We start from the raw sequence: 18,675 nt of genomic DNA, 5'->3' as shown, positions 1-18,675 counted from the left end.
CACGCATTAAAATGCAAATAGTAAACAAAGCGTTCAGACATGTACAGAAGGACTATGTAAGAAATCCTGTCTGCCCAAATATGAAATGAATGTCGGTTCTATAGTTCTGTACTCAGTCCTTTGTATCAAATCAGTAAGATGCTAATAGCCACAGACAAAAACCTAGATAAACCTTATGTGAAAATAGGGCCAGGTTAATCAAATAATGATAGAACTGGGATTGAGCATGTTTGTTTGGTTTAGTTTTGGTTAGTTTAATGGGTTAAGAAATAATTTAAATACAACCTTTCTAAAAACATGAAGTAAGATAAAAGGAACACATCATGACCCATCCATCCATCCATTTTCTGACTCACTTATCCTTCGTGGGGTCGCGAGGGGTCACATCAGTCATGACCCAATCTATAGATTGGGTCATGACTATTATTATAGACCTAATAATAATAATAATAATATTAACCACAAAGAAATCTGTATGTTTTAGTCACTTTTGACACAGCACTGTATCTGGTTTTAGTTAGTGTTATACCATCATCATGCCGGGGAAAGCAGATCGGTATGTCTGGCATAGTTACAAGGTCCATCTACAGCTATGTAAATTTCTTAGGAGGCTTGTTTAAGAGCACCTACATTTTGAAAATAGCAACCGTTATGCAGGTATTAAAAAAACACATAATTGCTGCCCATTGACATAATACCTGAGGGGAGTTAGAAAACAAATCAGTAATAGAATGAATTAAATCTCTATTAATAATTTAAAAAATACAAACTATGCTTGACAAAGTAACGCTGAGTGAGGATTTCTTTACCCACTACTTCTGTTTCTAAACCATTAATCTTGATAAAACAGCAAGTTTACTAACGTAAATGGGTGTTTTTTTGTTGTTGTTGGGGTTTTTTTTTTGGGGGGGGGAGTGGGGGGGGGGGGGGGGGGTATTTTATTTTATTAGTCATTTTGAGAATTCGTTCCTCCTTTACAAAGCCCAACAAAATTGTTTCCTGGATTTTAATATAATGGACAATTCGACCCAGTAGATGGCGCTACTGCACCAGGCAAGCTGGCGGCCCCTGAACGCATCACTGATATTTATTGGATAACAGTCTAATGCTAGATTTCTTATTTACATGGAACTCAGTTAAAATGTAAGAATGGAGATTATTGAGAAATAAAATTAGTTTCAAAACATGTTATATTTGCCAAAGGTTTGCTTGGTGATTTCTAATTCTAAAATGTGGTCATGGCACACATGATGTAGCTGGTTGTAAAACGATTATATTCACTTAAAAAAAAGATTAATACAATTCCTGAAAAACTGCATTAATAGCTATGTGAAAGACAGCTGAGTTATATCCCTAAATTATGCTCTATCTATCCGAATGAAGCGGGGAAGATATTGGATTTTACACAAACTTGAAAACAAAGTTAGAATTACAATAGATACTTTAGAAATCCCGGGAAGGATTTATTTTATTTTATTTTGGAGAAAATTCCTAGAAGTGAAAACAGTTTAATTCTCCTTGATAAACACCATTTCAGGTGTTCCGTTTAGATTCTGAGGCCCCAGCCTCACTGCCTATTTAAGGAAACAGCATTGTTCCAACAGCAAACCTCCTCACTATGAGCTCCCTCTCTCCCTCACTTCATGTTTCCGCCACGTCCGGCCTCTAAATGTTTAGGCTCCCTTCGCTAAATAAGGCGGCCTTATCGTAGTTCCTGTCATTTCATCTCTGCCTTTTCCTCCAAACATCGCAAGGAGCGACCGCGGCTCCCTTTGCATTCCTTTGCCTTGTATGGACAATCGGTCTGGGCCCGGGACCTCTCCACAGGGGACAGGCGGCTCTCTTCATTGGCCGGAGCGGTGGAAAAGGGGGGCGTGGCCTAGACAGGGGAGCTTGATTCTTTGAGCAAACTTTTCAGCAGGACCGCTTGCTTCCTCTCGCTCTGCGCTGACGGATCCCGGACAAAAAAACAAAAAAAAGGAGGTTCTCCATTTTCAGCTTGAAGCCGAGGTGAGAATGCGCTTGAGAGGATCAAGGATCTCTTTTTAATTCGTTTGGTTCAAGTGGACTGGTGAGGTCAGGTTAGACTGAGCTTCTGCTGTGATCATTTGTGGATATCAGTCAAAAGGAGACTAACGGGGGTGCTGATCTTGAGTCCATCTGAACTGCGAGGATATCTCCACCCTGACTCATCAGATGAGCTTCTGAATGCAGCTGACCCATTTATCTCTGCACACCTGAGATGCTGTCTCTTGTTAGACCCTCCACTCTGTTTGTTCTCGGTATCTGTGACTGCTGGCCTTTGCTGAGTCTTTACACTTCAGCACTGGCTGACCTTACATGACTCAAAGCTGGTGAGGGAGACGGCAGATGACGGGCTGAGTGTTCCCACTGGATTAAAGAACAGGGGAGCTTTGTCTCGGCCCACTCCAAATGAGAGGAGAGACCCAGTGATGCACAGAGGACTAAACATTCCTGCCTGTACAAACAAAGCTGGGGCGGTCCCGCCATACTTTCCCTTGCTGATGTTAAAATTGGTTCTTTTTATGCTTGTTGAGTGGTTATAGGTTCAGTGCGTGCACCAGGGCTTCTGCAGGTCCTTTAAATTTCAAGGCTGAGAAAAGTCTTAAATAGGCCTAGTTGTTTTTTTTTTCCTAACTTGGTATGAAATTACACATTCTAACTGGTGCTTCTGTTCCCTTTAATTGCTTATTCAAGATAGATGCTTGATGTATGTTAAGGCAATTCAAATAGGACTGCTCTTGCCGCAGTTACATCGTTTAATTTTCCTTTGGGATCAAAGTCTTTTTGAATTTGAACTGAATTGGTATCTACTACTAGCTTCTAGAAAGTGTATATCTAAGAAGGTCTGTCTTAAAAAAAGATCTTAACCACATGAACGCAGCATGCTAAAGTTGGAAAAATATAATGTTTTATTTAATTTTCTTATATTATTAGATACAATTTATAGTGCTAAGTTCACTTACTCTTTTTGTAATCACATGTCTAAAATTTAAGTCATCATCTTAGAAGGGCCTTATGTCATGAGCTGGACATACTGAAACTTGCAGACAACCTGTATACACCAGTGTGACTAAATATTAACTTTTTTTAAAGCCTGACACAAGGTATAATAGAAATGTAATTTTTAAAAAATCTATTAAACTGTTTTTATTAGAAGGTGAAAGAAGGAGATAAACTAGTTTTCAGTTTTATTCTTGTGCTAAATTTGGGACCAAAGACTTGAGTCGTCAACGAGAACCAAAAAGATCAACCAAGAAAAGCAAAATTATACCACACACCGTAACAGTATTTTGCATTTGTACACAGAATGTGTAAGATAGTTTAACACCATATTTATTGGATACAGCTAGGTTTTAAGAAAGGGGGTCTAACAAATACTTTTTTTAACTCAGTAACTTCCTGTATGTTTACTGAATATCGGACAAACTGATGTGGAACTAAATTGCAGGGCTGGATTTTGGAGAATGTGTAGATTCTGTCCTTTTTTTTTTTTTTTAGTTATTAGTTACTTAAGTTTATCTTCATGCTCGTAGGCTACAATAGATTAACAGGAATATATCAGCATTCTTGGACCAAGTACTTCTGAACTGACCTTTTAACAGTTTCTTATACATGGATACATACGACATAAATGACCCCCAAATGTTTAAAATGCTAGGTCTGGCTGTAGAGACGTACCACAGTCCCTGAGCAGCACTGAAAGCGGGTGGAGGGTAGGACCTTCTACTGAGAGCTCTTGTCTTATGTGCTCGGGATCGAGGTGGGGCTATGATATGAGATCATACTTTTTAAATAGTTGATTATCTACACTTTAATCCAACAAATAAAAACACCATAGCTCTTTAAAGTCTTGCAAAACCCTGGAGCCCAAATCAGCTGTCCCTCGTCGTCGCTTTAAATTTCGTCTCTGAAACTTGAAAAACACACAGGAACGTCTCAAAGGGTCGTCTTTTGAACCTTTCCGTTGGTCAGAACAAGCATATGCACTAGATAACCGAGTGTTGTGAAAAGGCCCCCCGACAAGAAAGAAAGGAAAAGCATTAAATGGACAGAGGAATTCCTCTCTTCTTGAACTCTTGTTGTGCATCTGAATAGTTTTGTTCTCGGCTTCCTGTGCGATTGTGAGGTTGGGAATGGAAGGGCTCCGGGCCGAAGGTGCACACCTTTGGCGTTTCTCTAATTAGCTGGCACACAAAGGGAACAGTTCAGCCAAGCGATTGATAAAATCTGAGAGGACTGATAAAACAAACTGTCAAAATTGGTGCAAAAATTCTGCTTGTATTTTTATTTCGGTAGATTTTAATCAACATTTGAGTAGAATAAACTTAAATTAATTATGACTCAACCATTTTTTTATGTTCTTAACAAAATGCCTTATATTCTCCTGAGTTTAATTTACTCATCTAAGATGTTTTGTTTTCTTGTTTTTAAGTTTTCTTTTAACAGTTGGACTTTAGACACAACAGGTGACATTTGTCAATTTATATTTTATAATCCAAAGGACAGACTAAAATAGTTTATTCATTTCTAAAATCTCTAGATGCAGAAAGATCCTTAATATACCCTTAACACCAAACAACATCGGCGCCACCGGGCCCTCAGACCTCCGCCAGCAGACAATTCAAGTGAAGTGTCTTGCCCAAGGACACAACGACTGAGACAGTTGGGGCAGGCTATCGAACCGAGCAGTCCCTCACTTTTAAGTTGAGATCAATTTATCGTGTCCGCTCTCTGCTGGACATGACATGACGATAAGTCAGCTGAACCAAATCTTTTCTTACAATCTGATTTAGTCAGATTGGTTTTGTTACCAAAAAAAAAAAAAAAAAGGAGCCAATGTTGCTAGAATCTACCACTAATTGAACTAATATGTAATAAAACGTGTGATAACTATAGTGGATCATGCATAACGCTGTCAAATGAGTTTGCTTTTATAGTGCACACGTATTCGTAAACAGTCTGGCACTCGAGCAAAGGTTCCCGTTTTCCTCACTGCTTCCATATGGAGGCAATGCAAACCATACGGAGGAGCTCCATTCTGTCTTTATGTAAACTTCAGATCAGTCGAGTTGTCTACCAAGATCATAAACTTGGCCGGCACACCACATTTGCATTGGCCATAAAAGTTCCAAGGAAACGCATGTGCGTTAATTTGGATATATAAAAAAATGATGGTTAAAATGTATCTGCTGCCTAGAGTGATAAAAGGCCGAGCAGAAACCCTTTCACTTGCTTCTCTTCTTTTTGTCTTGGCTGACACGCACAGCAGTCCAGGCTTGCGCTGCCCTATTAAATATGACGGTGTCTCACACAGACCCAGGAGAAAAGGATGTGGTGAAAATGGGTTGGCTTAACGGTGAGAGCACGGATCTATCAAAGCATTACATAGAAGTGGGCTTTTGACAGCGTGTTTGGGTGGAAAAATGCAGTCAGCTGGTTTTTTATTTGCAATAAAGTAAAATAAAATATAAAAAAAATGGAAAACACATTGTAAATTGCTTCAATTATGTAATATTGTATTATAATATAAAAAAAATAATTTAACATACAGGCTTAATGTGGTCCACGCTGGCACGCACCATTCTTCCATAACAACTACTGAGGTGCAGTAATTGCTTGATGTCAAAACATCAAGTAATTTCCCTGTTGGAACAACTGCACAGCAACCTGGCATAACATTATGACCCCGATTGTGCAGCTCAGCGCGCAACCAAACGAGATGCATTGTCAGAATAGGCGTAGACTTCTTCACGTTTGGTGGGACAGTAGCGCATTCGTTTGATCGGACCCATGTGTATTGGTGCGCCTTGACCTCCCATCACCCTGTCACCGCTTTACTGTTGCTCCTTCCTTGCTTTTGGTCAGCTTTGGATCCTGACCACTGCAGACCTGAAACCCCCCGCAGGAGCTGTAGTATTGGGAGATGCCAGTTGTCTAGCCATCACAATTTGGCTCTGGTCAAACTTACTCAAACCCGTTGGGGTTGGCCATTTTCCCTGCTTCGTACACATCAACTTTGCTTCCTAATGTACCCCTCCCACTAACCGGTGTAATAAGAGGATTGGTGTTCACTTTACACGGCAGTCATCATAATGTCTCTAATCAGGAACAAGATCAAGTAGACGTAAAGTAATTCATTGGACATAATTTGAATTTTGATTCAGTTTGGCCAATGGCAAAAAAAAAGTTCTAGCTGTTCTTTAGACCTGCAAAATCAATCTAACCATAAAGATAATATGACTTATGATTACTATTCTATTTATGTATAACTAGGGTTTATTTTGACATAAGAAATTGAAGAACTTAGCAGGTTTACCCTTTGTTTGTTTTTTAAACCAAGAAAAAGGGTCGACACGAAGAAGCAAGCTTAGTTCAAATTTTCAAATTACATATTTTTTTTAAATAGCGCTGTGATGTTGATAAGGAAAAACAAGTTAAATGTATCTGAGCTGCTTAACATTGGTAGTCTCTGTGCCCGTTTGTATCAATATGTAAATTAAAGCAAAACAATGAGCACATGACAAATTACAATGGATGCAGAACTATAATTAGATGTAACGTCCTTATGCAACCCACCTTAAAATATAACTTGTAATGTGACTTATACATTGTGTAATTCTGGGAAGTAAAAAAATGCATGTGTATTTCTTGCTTAGTATCAAATGGGAAGACTGAAAACCTTTTTTGTAATCTTTATTAATACTTTATTTTCATACTCTTGGTAATTTTATGAAGAGTTTCACCAGGTTTCAGAGACATGTTGCAGACCACTGATCCAGCTTGAAGGATGCCATATTTTTTAAGTGACAGACTCTTTCCGACATCTGTTTATTCCTTATACTGTAAATATAGATGATTTAAAAAAAACTCAAATATTTGAGATGACTTTTAATCTAAAAAAAATCTGTTACTAATAACATTCACATTAGTAACACATTAGTAACAGGCAGCATTACATCATCTCCGTGCTTATCTAGACATGATGTCCTCCTCCTGTGTGACTAATCAGCCTCATTTACCTGCTCCTTTCTGCACAAACCAGCCTGTGCCTCTGTCCTCCATCAGCCATTTACTCAGGGGGGGTCACAAATACACGCGTGCGCACACACACACACACACAAACTAACTGCAAATCCTCCTAGCCCTGAACATGAGTGACAGGTCTAATTCTGGACCAATCTGCGGTTAGCTGAGGTGTGCGCTGCACAGGCGTGTCATTTTCACACCCATCAAAATGCCTGTCATTTCCTGGGGAATGTGATTCTCTCTCTAGGCGAGGTGAGATGGAGAAGATCCACCTGCAAGTGCAAACAAGAGATGACGTACATCCAAAGAAGAGCCTCCTCTTCTTTCTTCAATATATGCTATAGCACAGCTTTGTTTGTGCATCGAAGCCGTGCCTTTCCTTAAACGTTGTTTGCTAGTAAAGGTTTCTCTAAGTGTTCTCCGTCCGTATCTAACCTATCTTTGTCTGACCTGCGTGTTTCTGTACACAGGTCCCGATCGAGCCGCCATCATGTCTAGCAAACGTGCCAAGGGAAAGACCACCAAGAAACGGCCACAGAGGGCCACCTCCAATGTCTTCGCCATGTTTGACCAGTCCCAGATCCAGGAATTCAAAGAGGCGTTCAACATGATCGACCAGAACCGGGATGGCTTCATCGACAAGGAGGATCTGCATGACATGCTGGCTTCTTTGGGTAAAACAAAAAACAAAAAAAAAAAACTACCCAAACTGCATTTTTATTAGGCCCGAGCAGCGAAGCGCTGCGAAGGCCTATTGTATCTGTGTTGTTTAATTATTATTATTATTAATCTGCCACCCCAAAGAGGGGCCTTTTTGGGGGCTTTATCATACTCAAAAACTCACCAAACTTGGCGGATGCAAGAAGACTGTTTAAAAATTTTGTATTTTAAGGTCGTCACAAAAATCAAAACAAAAATGCCTCAACGGCGCCACCTAGCAATTTTCAAAAGACCCTTTGCTATTCACTTACTTCATCGTAGAGACATGAAATTTGGTACAGTGGTAGAGCTCACCAAGACGCTCACCAAGACGCTCAGAATTTACAATTAATGTCATAGTGAAAATATCACAGGAAGTCGGCCATTTTAGATTGAAGGTCTGATTTTGACCTCAATTTTGAAGTTTACAGCATTGGTACTTGATCGAACTCCTCCTAGGGATTTCGAGCGAGCGGCTTGAAACTCGGTCAGTCTGATCATAAGGCATGGCCAATTAAAAGTTATCAAAACGGTGAGTTTTTGAGCATGTTGAAGGGGCGTTAGCAGGGGTCAAAGTTCACCTACTCGCCACAAAACATAAAACTGTTATATCTCCTACACAGAAACACACAGAGGCACCAAACTTTCTGTGATTGATCATCATCGGGTCTTCTACAATATCCAATGGTCAAATGATGACATTGCTTAGGCCACGCCCCCTGACAACAGGAAGTGTCATGTTTTGTTGTAATTGGTCGCTATGTTACCCCTTTAAGCTAATCAACATGAAACTGTGTCCACAGACAGAACACATGTTGATGTGTTGTGGATTTCAGGCCCAACTGGATTCGATGGAGCAGGGGGGCGTGGCGGCGTGGCATATTCACCTCAAACGCTGCTGTCATACGTTTGGCTCTGAATTCCACAGTTTTGGGCCAAGCTGCTTAAAACTCATTTGGATGCATCCTTATCCACCCCCCAACAGGAATCCATAACAAACTTTAGTGAGCAGGACTTAGTTTCTCCATAGCGCCACCAAGCAATTTTCAAAGGACCCTTTGCTATTCACTTAGTTCATCGTAGAGTAATGAAATTTTGTACAGTTGTAGATCTCAGCAAGACGCTCAGAATTTACAATTAATGTCATAGTGCAAGTATCACAGGAAGTAAGCCATTTTAGATTGAAATCTGAATTTTGACACCATGTTGACATGGTATCAAATACCATCATCATCAAGTTTGATCATATTTGATCAAACTTGTCCAGCAGGGGGCAGCAAGAGACCACAAATAAACCCCAAAGGAATTTCTCTTGGTAAGTAACTGATCTTAACTCTTTGGTTTCCTTATATATTTAAGTTGAACAGATATACAAATCCTGCTTGAAAACTGACAAACTTACTCTTGTTCAATACATTTCATTTTTTATTTATATAGCGCCAAATCATGAAACATGTCATCAGGGGTGTACTGGGACAAAAAAATCGGCCCTGGCATTTTGGATTAGACTGGCCCACCACATTTTGTTGTGTACTGAATGTGTATACCAACTGTACAATACCTTGAGGTCAGGTTAATGGAAATTAGTGAGAGTGGACACTTAAAATACTTCTAAAATCTTAATTTATTAACACGGTAAAATGTAAACTCCATCACAGCACAGCAACTATTCTTAGATCAGAGAGAGAGAGAGAGAAAGAGAGGTGTCAGGGTCAATCACACATATTATCACGTTACATCATTATAAGAAGTTATTGTAAGTTGCTCATCAGATCTATTTAGTCTTCCAGATACTGTAGGGTAACATTGGACTAATGTGCACTCACTGTGTAAAAAAGGATGCCAATGACAAAATGAACCAGAGAAAGGCCTCACTTATCATGGAAAGAAAGAAAATATATAGTAACATAATATAAATTTTGATTTACTCAGTCATTTGTAATAAGTATTTTATTTATCTAATTTCCTAATTTTTGATCATATTTTCTTTAAAATCGCAGACTTTTTGCTATTTTCCATGTAAATCCTTGGTGGCGCTTCATAGCGAAGCCGGTGAGGCCGCAGCAAGCTTGGCCTCCCCTGGGATTGTGCAATCCCATGTTAACTGCGCTGACTTCCATTCTGTGAATGCATCTTCCTGTCTCTAGATCATAAATTCAATTGTTCAAACAGTTATGAACAGATTTTCCACAATTTAATATATGTGGATTACGAATTGTGTTTTGGTCATCAAACTGTGTGCAGATAACATGTTTTCGTGGTGCTGGCTGATCATAAACAGCAAAGAACTGGTTGTAAGTGAGGTCGGCAGTTCCTTGGCCGCTAGGCAGGGGGCGCTCAACATCCAGCGGAACAGGACTGATGAAGGAAGGCTTTCCTCCCTGGCAGTGAGCTCCATTGAGACTGAGAGACTTTTAAAACTGAAGAAGATAAAGAGAACTTTTACCGGAAAATGATGATATTTTTGTTCAGAAAGAGCGCCGCAGGGACTTAAATTATAAGTAGAGGTAAGACAGCGATACTTATTCATGTTTTGTTTTTGTGATAAAATGTGCGTAATGTGGGTTATAGTTTTAGAATGTGTTACAAATGCAGAAATCCATCATAACTCATAAACTGTTACAGTCAAATGACAAATAATTTATTTTTATTTTTTCATCAAATAATCAATATTTTTCCATGTCTCTTGGTGAATTAATTTGGCTCAATCAGTCTCCTTCAGCACTTTGCAACAAGTCTACTCTGTAGAGTGTATATATTTGTAAATCTGACTCTGATGACGTCAGTGCCTCACCAGCTATGAACCCTAGCGCACGTCACTGACTACAACCACCACCATATTTTACATCAGACAACGGAGCAGATGAAGGGCCTGCTGTTGGGAACATGTCAGTCAGTCTGACACATTTCGCAGCGTCTGTTTGAAGAACTCGTTTCTTTTTTTCGTGCAGTTTCTCTGCGCCTCCCTTGCGTTTCTTATCCATTACTACTGTGAACACCGCTGCACAAAGTTCCACATGGAGCGTGAAGGTGTTTTTCTACTTTATGATTGGCCTAGCCCTTTAGACTGTCAGGGATGATAACCAATGGGCTGCAGTAGCCCGTGGTAAGGGCCGGATGATCGGAACAGACTCTTGCACTGCTGATTTTATTTTTCTTTATGCATTATGCAAATATAACAAGACTGATATATAAAATAATAATAATAATAATACATATTATTAATATACTTGTCGGGTCTGCCGGCCCAAACAGCACGTCGGCCCACCGGGAAAATGCCCGGTACGTCCGATTACCAGTCCATGCCTGCATGTCATCTAAAGGAAGTTTACAATGTCAAAATCAATCAGATTATACATATTAAGTCAGATTATCCAGATTGGTAAAATAAATCCTATATAAGGGAACCAGTTGATTGCATCAAAGTCGTAACAAGCAGCATTCACTCCTGAAGAAGCATAGAGCCACAGGGAGAGTCGTTTGCATTGTACATGGCTTTGCAGCAATCCCTCATACTGATCAAGCATGAAGTGACAGCAGAAGGAAAAACTCCCCATTAACAGGAAGGAAAAACCTCCAGCAGAACCGGGCTCAGTATGAACGGTAATCAGCCTTGACCGACTAGGGTTTACAAAAGAGAGAGAAGAGACACAACAAGACAGACAAAAAAGCACAGAAGCACACATTGATCCAGTAATGTGTTTTACATTAGATGGTAATAACAGGTGATCTGTCTTCCCTAGATGATGTCACAGCTAACTGAACGCCAGACCAGGTGTACCTACTATGGAGAAAAAATAGAAAAAACAAAAAGTTAAAAGCTGAAATGACAACAGTCATGCAAAATTGAATAACAATAGACCCTGATGTCCTCCAGCAGCCTAAGCCTATAGCAGCATAACTATAGAGGTAGCTCAGGGTAACATGAACCACTCTAACTATAAGCTTTGTCAAAAAGGAAAGTCCCAAGAGCCAGCTTCTAGAGGAGGAGTTCAAGTATCTTGGGGTCTTGTTCACGAATGAAGAGAAGATGGAGCGGGAGATCGACAGGCGGATGGGTGCAGCGTCGGCTGTGAAGCTGGCGCTGTACCGATCCGTTGTGGTGAAGAGAGAGCTGAGCCAAAAGGCCCAGCTCTCGATTTACCAGTCAATCTACGTTCCTACCCTCATCTATGGTCACGAGCTTTGGGTCGTGACCGAAAGAACGAGATCCCGGATACAAGCGGCCAAAATGAGTTTTCTCCATAGTGTGTCTGGGCTCTCCCTTAGAGATAGGGTGAGGAGCTCAGTCATCCGTGGAGGACTCAGAGTAGAGCCGCTGCTCCTTCACATTGAGAGGAGCCACTTGAGGTGGCTCGGGCATCTGGTCAGGATGCCTCTTGGACGTCTCCCTGGTGAGGTGTTCCGGGCATGTCCCACCGGGAGGAGGCCCAGGGGAAGACCCAGGACACGCTGGAGAGACTCTGCTGGCCTGGGAACGCTTTGGGATTCCCCCGGAGGAAGTGGCCCAAGTGGCTGGAGAGAGGAAGGTGTGGGCCTCCCTCTTGAAGCTGCTACCCCCGCGACCTGACCCCGGATAAGCGGAAGACGATGGATGGATGGAAAAAGGAAAGTTTTAGGATTAGTCTTAAAAGTAGACAGGGTGTCTGCGTCACGGACCAAAACTGGGAGTTGGTTCCACTGGAGAGGAGCATGATAGCTTAAGGATCTGCCTCCCATTCTGGTTTTACAGACTTTAGGAACCACCAGCAGACCTGCTTTCTGAGAGTGAAGTGGTCTGTTAGAAATTACTAAAGTTTGTACACAACATACACATGTGGAATATTGCTAACGTGTTACTTTAGCAATATTCCAATTGCTAAAGTGTTACTTTTACATTATTACTTTTGGGTGTGTATCCACCAATTTAACTGTCAAACTTTCATAAAAGCTGTCTTAATGCAAGAAACGAAACCCTTAAACACATGAAATAATTAACTTTAAATAACTAAAAAGGTTTTGTTAACTTTTCACATGAAGCTGGATTAACAGCTAGTAAGATACCTTTGATTAAATTTGTATACTAGTGTTTAAACCAGGGGTGTCAAACGTACGGCCTGCGGGCTGGATCTGGCCCGCCGAACGATTTAGTCCGGCCCGGTGGCCGAATGCATTTTCATTATTCAACGGCTGTGTCTCCTCGGTGCATCGACCGATCTGCACCAGATTTTTTGTGAGTCGTGGGGGAGCGCTGCCCAACGCGTACGTGTGTATTGCATGGTAGATGGGTGAGGAAAATGCATGACAGCTTCAGCGGTGGCTGGCGGTGGGAGGTGCGCGTACCTCTAGCGGTGGCCCATAGGCCAGAGCGGCGCTTGGCTGCGAGGGCCGATCATCACCGCTTGCGGTTTTAATTTTATTTGGGTTTTTCTTTAAGATTTTTCCGACTAAAACAACAACATGAGAGAACCAACAAAGTAAAATTGAAATGTTTCACAGATGTGGTGCCTTTTATCAGCCAGAAATATAATTGAATCTTTCCTATCTTTTCCAGTCTTTAGTTTCTTTCATTTTAAAACTTATTTTTGGTTCCAATTTAAGTCGGTGGCTTTTTCTCATATTGTCTCACACACATAAGACTATTTAACATCCAGCATATGCAAGCATCTATACCAGGGGTGTCAAACTCGTTTTGGTTTAGGGGCCACATACAGCTTAATCTGATCTCAAGAGGGCCACATGAGTAAACTCATTGCAAGATTAAATAGAACTAATAAATGTGGACTTGTTGTTGATTTTTATATTAAGTTAATTTCACTTTTACACAATATATTATGAATAACCTCAGCGTTTTTAAGAAAAGTATGTGAAATTTCAACAATACTTTTACTCAGTTAAACATTTATTTAAGTGCATTATGCATAAGAACTGATCACAGTGATTATACAATGTTAAAAAACATTTATTCACATTTTTTGGAACTTAAAAACACTGCCCTGCATGACAAAATACATCAAACAGATAAAAATTAAGAAATGATTTGAATTTTTCCACACCTGAAGCTTAATCTGCTAATTAAAACACAGCGCCCCTCGTGGACAATATAGGAACTGCATATTTTCAATTAAACGAAGTACATGTTTTTTTCAATAATTGTTTTATCATTCTCTTCCTTTTATCTTGTCCACTTGTGAAAGTCAAATCTGATTAACTCTTTGTGGCATCTTATTGCCACATTGCCAGACAGGACACTGGAGGAAAAAAAATATATATATATATTTTTTTATAATGATAATGCATTTAGCCACAGGGCCGGACTAAATTGTTCGGCGGGCGTGCCGTATGTTTGACACCCCTGATCTATACGGTGCCTTGCAAAAGTATTCATAGCCCTTAGCAGTTTTTGGTTTTAGTGTTAAAAACTTTGTTTTGTATTTTAAGGGGAAAAAAAACACACAAAGCACTACACATTTGTGACGCGGAAGCATATGTGTGGTTTTCAAACTAATTTCTACACAAACATGAAAAAGTGGTCTGTGAATATTTCAGCAACCTTTGTTGACGCCCCTGAACAAAATCATTTGCAACAATCTGCCTTCAGAACGCACCTCATCAGTCAAATGAGTCCACTCGTGTGTAACTTCTTGGCTTAAATGCAGCTGTTCTGTGAACGCCTCAGAGCGTTTCTGTTTGGTGAGCAAAGAACTGTAATGAGACCGAGGAACGCAGGAGACGGATCAGGGATAAAGCTGTGGAGACGTTCAAAGCAGCGTGTGGTTAGAAAACCACATCTTGAGCTTTCAATTCATCATCGAAAAGGAGAGAATATGGTAAACTTACCAAGACATTGCCCTCCACCTAAACTAATAGCCAAGTTTTTTTTTTTTTTTTTTTTTGGAAATGAAATATTTTTGTTTTTACCTGCTAGTCCATAAACTATCCATGCATTTTCTGACTCGCTTTATCCCTCATGGGGTCTCAAGGGGGTGCTGGTGCCTATCTCCAGGCATTCAATGGGCGAGAGGTGGGGTACACCCGGGGCAGGTTGCCAGTCTATTGCAGGGCAACATAGAGACAGACAGGAAAAATTCACACACACACCCCTATTACAATTTAGATGGACCAATTAACCTAACCGTCTTGTTTGTGGACTGTGAGAGGAAGCCGGAGTACCCGGAGAGAACCCACGCATACACAGGGAGAACATGCAAACTCCATGCAGAAAGACCCAGAGTTGGAGTCGAACCCAGAACCTTCTTGCTGCAAGGCAACAGCACTACCCACTGCGTCACTGTTCATAAACTAAACACCAATCTCTAAATGATAGCAGATTGTTCTTCAAACCCTTGACTTTTAAGTAAAAGTGACTTAAGGTTTGTAATCTTAACATTGAAATTGAAAGCAAAAATAGGCTTCATAAAAGAGGAATGGTATGTGGTGCTGTTTCTAAAAGATTTCCATTTGTCTGCATCTTTTCTTAAATTGTCTGGCTTCAAAAAGATTTTTTTTTTCTTTCTTTTTTTTTTTCTACATAGTGTAGTTTCTGCATTAAACTACCTGTGCTGGTGCACCAAATTTGTGCCACTGTCCAGTTGCGGTCCAGGATCCGCACAAAATCAGTACAACCACCGCAAATCACCCACGGACAACACTTTGGACGACCCTGGTTTAGATCAAAGCAAAACGGCCTAGTCAAAGTTCAAATCTAAAGTTTAAACTGAAAATTGGAGGCAGACTGTAAAGCTATTGCTGACACAGACCACCTCCAGCCAATCTGACTGAACTAGAAGAATGGGCAACAGTTTTCAGTCTCTAGGTGTGCAAAGCTGGTAGACATACCCCCAAAAATAATAAATACAAAAGTAGCCACAGATTTTAACGTGTGAAAGAGGTTGAAAACCTTGAGGCTGTAAAGTGACAAAGTACAAACAAGGATGAATAGCTTAGCAAGGATCTTGACATAACCTAACAGTGTGGCTGTTCCATAGGTAAGAACCCATCTGATGAATACCTGGAGGGAATGATGAACGAGGCTCCGGGGCCCATTAACTTCACCATGTTCCTCACAATGTTTGGAGAGAGGCTCAACGGGACAGACCCCGAGGATGTCATTCGTAATGCCTTCGCCTGCTTTGACGAGGAGGGATCTGGTGAGTCTGCATGTGAACAAAGGTCCACAAAGAAGTCTCGCTGACTGGCACTTCTAGGGTACAGAGCCGTGTCTTGTTGCTCAGTGGATGCCGTCTGCTCATTTAGGGTTTATCCACGAGGACCACCTGAGAGAGCTGCTGACCACCATGGGCGATCGCTTCACAGACGAAGAGGTGGACGAGCTGTTCCGCGAGGCGCCGATTGACAAGAAGGGCAACTTCAACTACGCAGAGTTCACTCGCATCCTCAAACACGGCGCAAAGGACAAGGACGACGAGTAGAGGCGGAGGAAAAAATGTCTGCTTCCGGCTCCCGCTTACCTGCTGCGCCACAGATTTTTTTCCGCCGGCCCCCTCCCTTTTACCTTGTATAGTAAATACAATGTGAATCGCTACAGTTGTGTTCAAAATAATGGCAGTCCCACATCACTAGCTAGGTATATCGCCGTTTTTTTTTTTTTTTGTTAGAATTTATTTCTACTTCTACACTACAAGCAAGTTTCCAGAAGGTCCCAACAGGAATGACGTGCATGCTGCTGATTCTGTGAAACTGAAAGGGGCGTGTTAAAAAAAAAAATGCCAGGGCCGAGTTCAATTAGTGGGATCATTGATTATGTGAAAAAAAAAGGTGTTAAACAGGTGGTCCTTATTTAAGGATCAAGGCAACTGACACTGCATAAGCTGGTTGTGCATTTGTCCTTGAAAAACAGAGTAAAATGGGTCGTAGAAGACACTGTTCAAAAGAAGTGTTCTTTGATTAAGAAATTAATAAAAGAGGGGGAAACTTGTAAGTTGTACAGCACATGGAACGTAGTACAATTGTCCTGAGCTGCAAAACCTGTTGACTGCTCCCAGAAGTTGGTCGGCTCTATCTACCACAAATGTGAAGCGGTTATCTGAAACCGTGGTTATGCATCTAAATATTAGTTTATGATTCTAAGGAAAGTTGAATCTTCCAACATTTCTTAGTTTATACAGTACATATTTGAGTTTGTAAAGAAAGATGTCAACACTGCTATTTTTTTTAACATAGTTCTTGACTTTCTGTAAAATATGATCACGTTCAATTACTTTTTTCCCAACTGTCTCGTTTTGAAATAGAATGTGCAGCGTTCCCAATGTATTTGTGTTAGTTAAAATACAATTTATATGAAGGATATTGAGCTTTACTTACCCTTTTAAACCCACTGCTATTACTATGAACACAACTGTATATAAAAGTCTTTAAATTGTAACAAAAGTATTTTCGTGTACATTTGAAGGTAAACATGCTAGTCAAGCATTGAATCTTGAGACCAAAAGACCCGGTTCTACAATACCCTCCTTGCGGCTCCACCCAAATTTGCCTCACTTTGGTAATTTTTAGGCAACCTATTTAGACCTTCTGGGTGCATTACTGGATAAATACTGTTTGAACTTCTGGCTTCAGGGCTGCACACAGTACCAGCATGGTTTAACCCCATCCTGCCTGTTTGCTACTGCACTGCCACGTGTCCCTTTTCTCTGTTGTCTTTGTACGGTTGCAAAAACAGAAGCAACTCGTTCTGTGTTTGTTGTTGACAATCAAGAGGCGAGGATCTCCTCCCCGGTGAAACGGTTTGTTGAAGCGTCGAGGCTGATGCTTTGCTCCATCAGCTTGCGGCACTGGTTGAGGGATCAGGTGCGTCTGCTGTAGAAGGAACTCAGTCATGAACCCGCTCAGGCTAATAAAGTACACTACAGCTCCTGTAGTAAAAAGACTGCGTCTGCACCAAATCAATGAATGTGTTTCACTCATTTAATCTTTGCTTGGTGTCTTAAAGCCTGTTTATAAGAAATTATAGTCATATAGATATACATTATAGTTATAACGATGCAAAAAGTTTCTGGCACAACTTCAGACTCCCAAGGTGCATGGAGACGGTAAAATATGTGAAGACTCCAGCAACACCTGGAGTGCTGGGAAAGGACTATTTGCTGACTGGCTTGTGGCCTTCATCAGGGTCCCTCATGAAAGCCCAAACACACTGGTCAGCAAACAAAAGTTTCTTCCCAGAACTTCAAATGTTCCTGGAGTTCTTCACTTCATGCAAAATACGGAGAAATTTTATAAGTTGACAATTGTATTCTTTTACATTTAAATATTGATGCCAGCCCTTTTTAATAGAAAACCCCTATATAGACACATTTTTAAGTTCAAAATATAACATGTGCATTATATCATAAAATTTAATAAAAAATATAATTTAGGCATTAAAAAGTACAATTTTATATGTGCAATTTAGATCCCGAAATCCATTCAAATTAATTTACCTGAAATACTGTTTGATTTCATGCCAGCTTTAAATTAAATATTTCATATTTATGAGATTTCCTGTCTGACCTTCTCAAAAAAACAAAAAAGAAAGTCTAAAAACTTTTATGAGTCAAACATCTTGGACGTCTGCATCCAACTGGCTGTTGTTGCCTGTAATACTTACATCAGCCACCAGAGGGCATAATGTAGGTGTAGAATTTAATACAACAGGTTTCTGAGGAAATGGCAAGTTTTGTGAAGGAATGGGAGGTCTCCAATGTATCAACTTTGGGTTTTGTATTACCCTAAAAAGCATGAATGAATGAGGTTTCAATATCTCTTGACGTGATAAACAGATGATCATCTCCACAGGCACTCTTAAAAACCCCTTGAGGACATATAGAGAAAAATACTACTTATTTTTTTTTTCTAAATCATTGTTGCCAGCTTTCACAAGCAACTTTCCTTTTAAGATGGTTACAGCTAAGAAATGATACCTTTTGTCACCCCTAGAAGCTTTTT

The 18,675-nt window shown here is 40.4% G+C and overlaps 1 protein-coding gene across 1 annotated transcript; it reads left to right on the top strand.

Annotated features, from left to right (window-relative positions):
* Positions 1-1,869: 1,869 nt before the first annotated feature.
* myl9b (myosin, light chain 9b, regulatory) lies at positions 1,870-17,654 on the top strand. Its single transcript, XM_012870494.3, has 4 exons — positions 1,870-2,010; positions 7,521-7,724; positions 15,717-15,878; positions 15,985-17,654. Exons 2-4 carry the CDS (start codon positions 7,541-7,543, stop codon positions 16,158-16,160), a joined length of 522 nt encoding a protein of 173 aa, XP_012725948.1. The 5' UTR covers positions 1,870-2,010; positions 7,521-7,540; the 3' UTR covers positions 16,161-17,654.
* Positions 17,655-18,675: the final 1,021 nt, after the last annotated feature.

This window comes from Fundulus heteroclitus, chromosome 20, assembly GCF_011125445.2.
Source record: "Fundulus heteroclitus isolate FHET01 chromosome 20, MU-UCD_Fhet_4.1, whole genome shotgun sequence".
Classification (NCBI taxonomy): domain Eukaryota; kingdom Metazoa; phylum Chordata; class Actinopteri; order Cyprinodontiformes; family Fundulidae; genus Fundulus; species Fundulus heteroclitus.
This window is presented reverse-complemented; position numbering and strand designations above follow the sequence as displayed.

What these genes read in the sequence shown, in the direction of transcription:
- myl9b (XM_012870494.3), top strand. Translation starts at nt 7,541, where the DNA reads ATGTCTAGCAAACGTGCCAAGGGAAAGACCACCAAGAAACGGCCACAG. An exon ending in TGACATGCTGGCTTCTTTGG is followed by an intron (nt 7,725 to 15,716) that starts GTAAAACAAAAA and finishes GCTGTTCCATAG; the next exon opens with GTAAGAACCCATCTGATGAA. An exon ending in CTTTGACGAGGAGGGATCTG is followed by an intron (nt 15,879 to 15,984) that starts GTGAGTCTGCAT and finishes CTGCTCATTTAG; the next exon opens with GGTTTATCCACGAGGACCAC.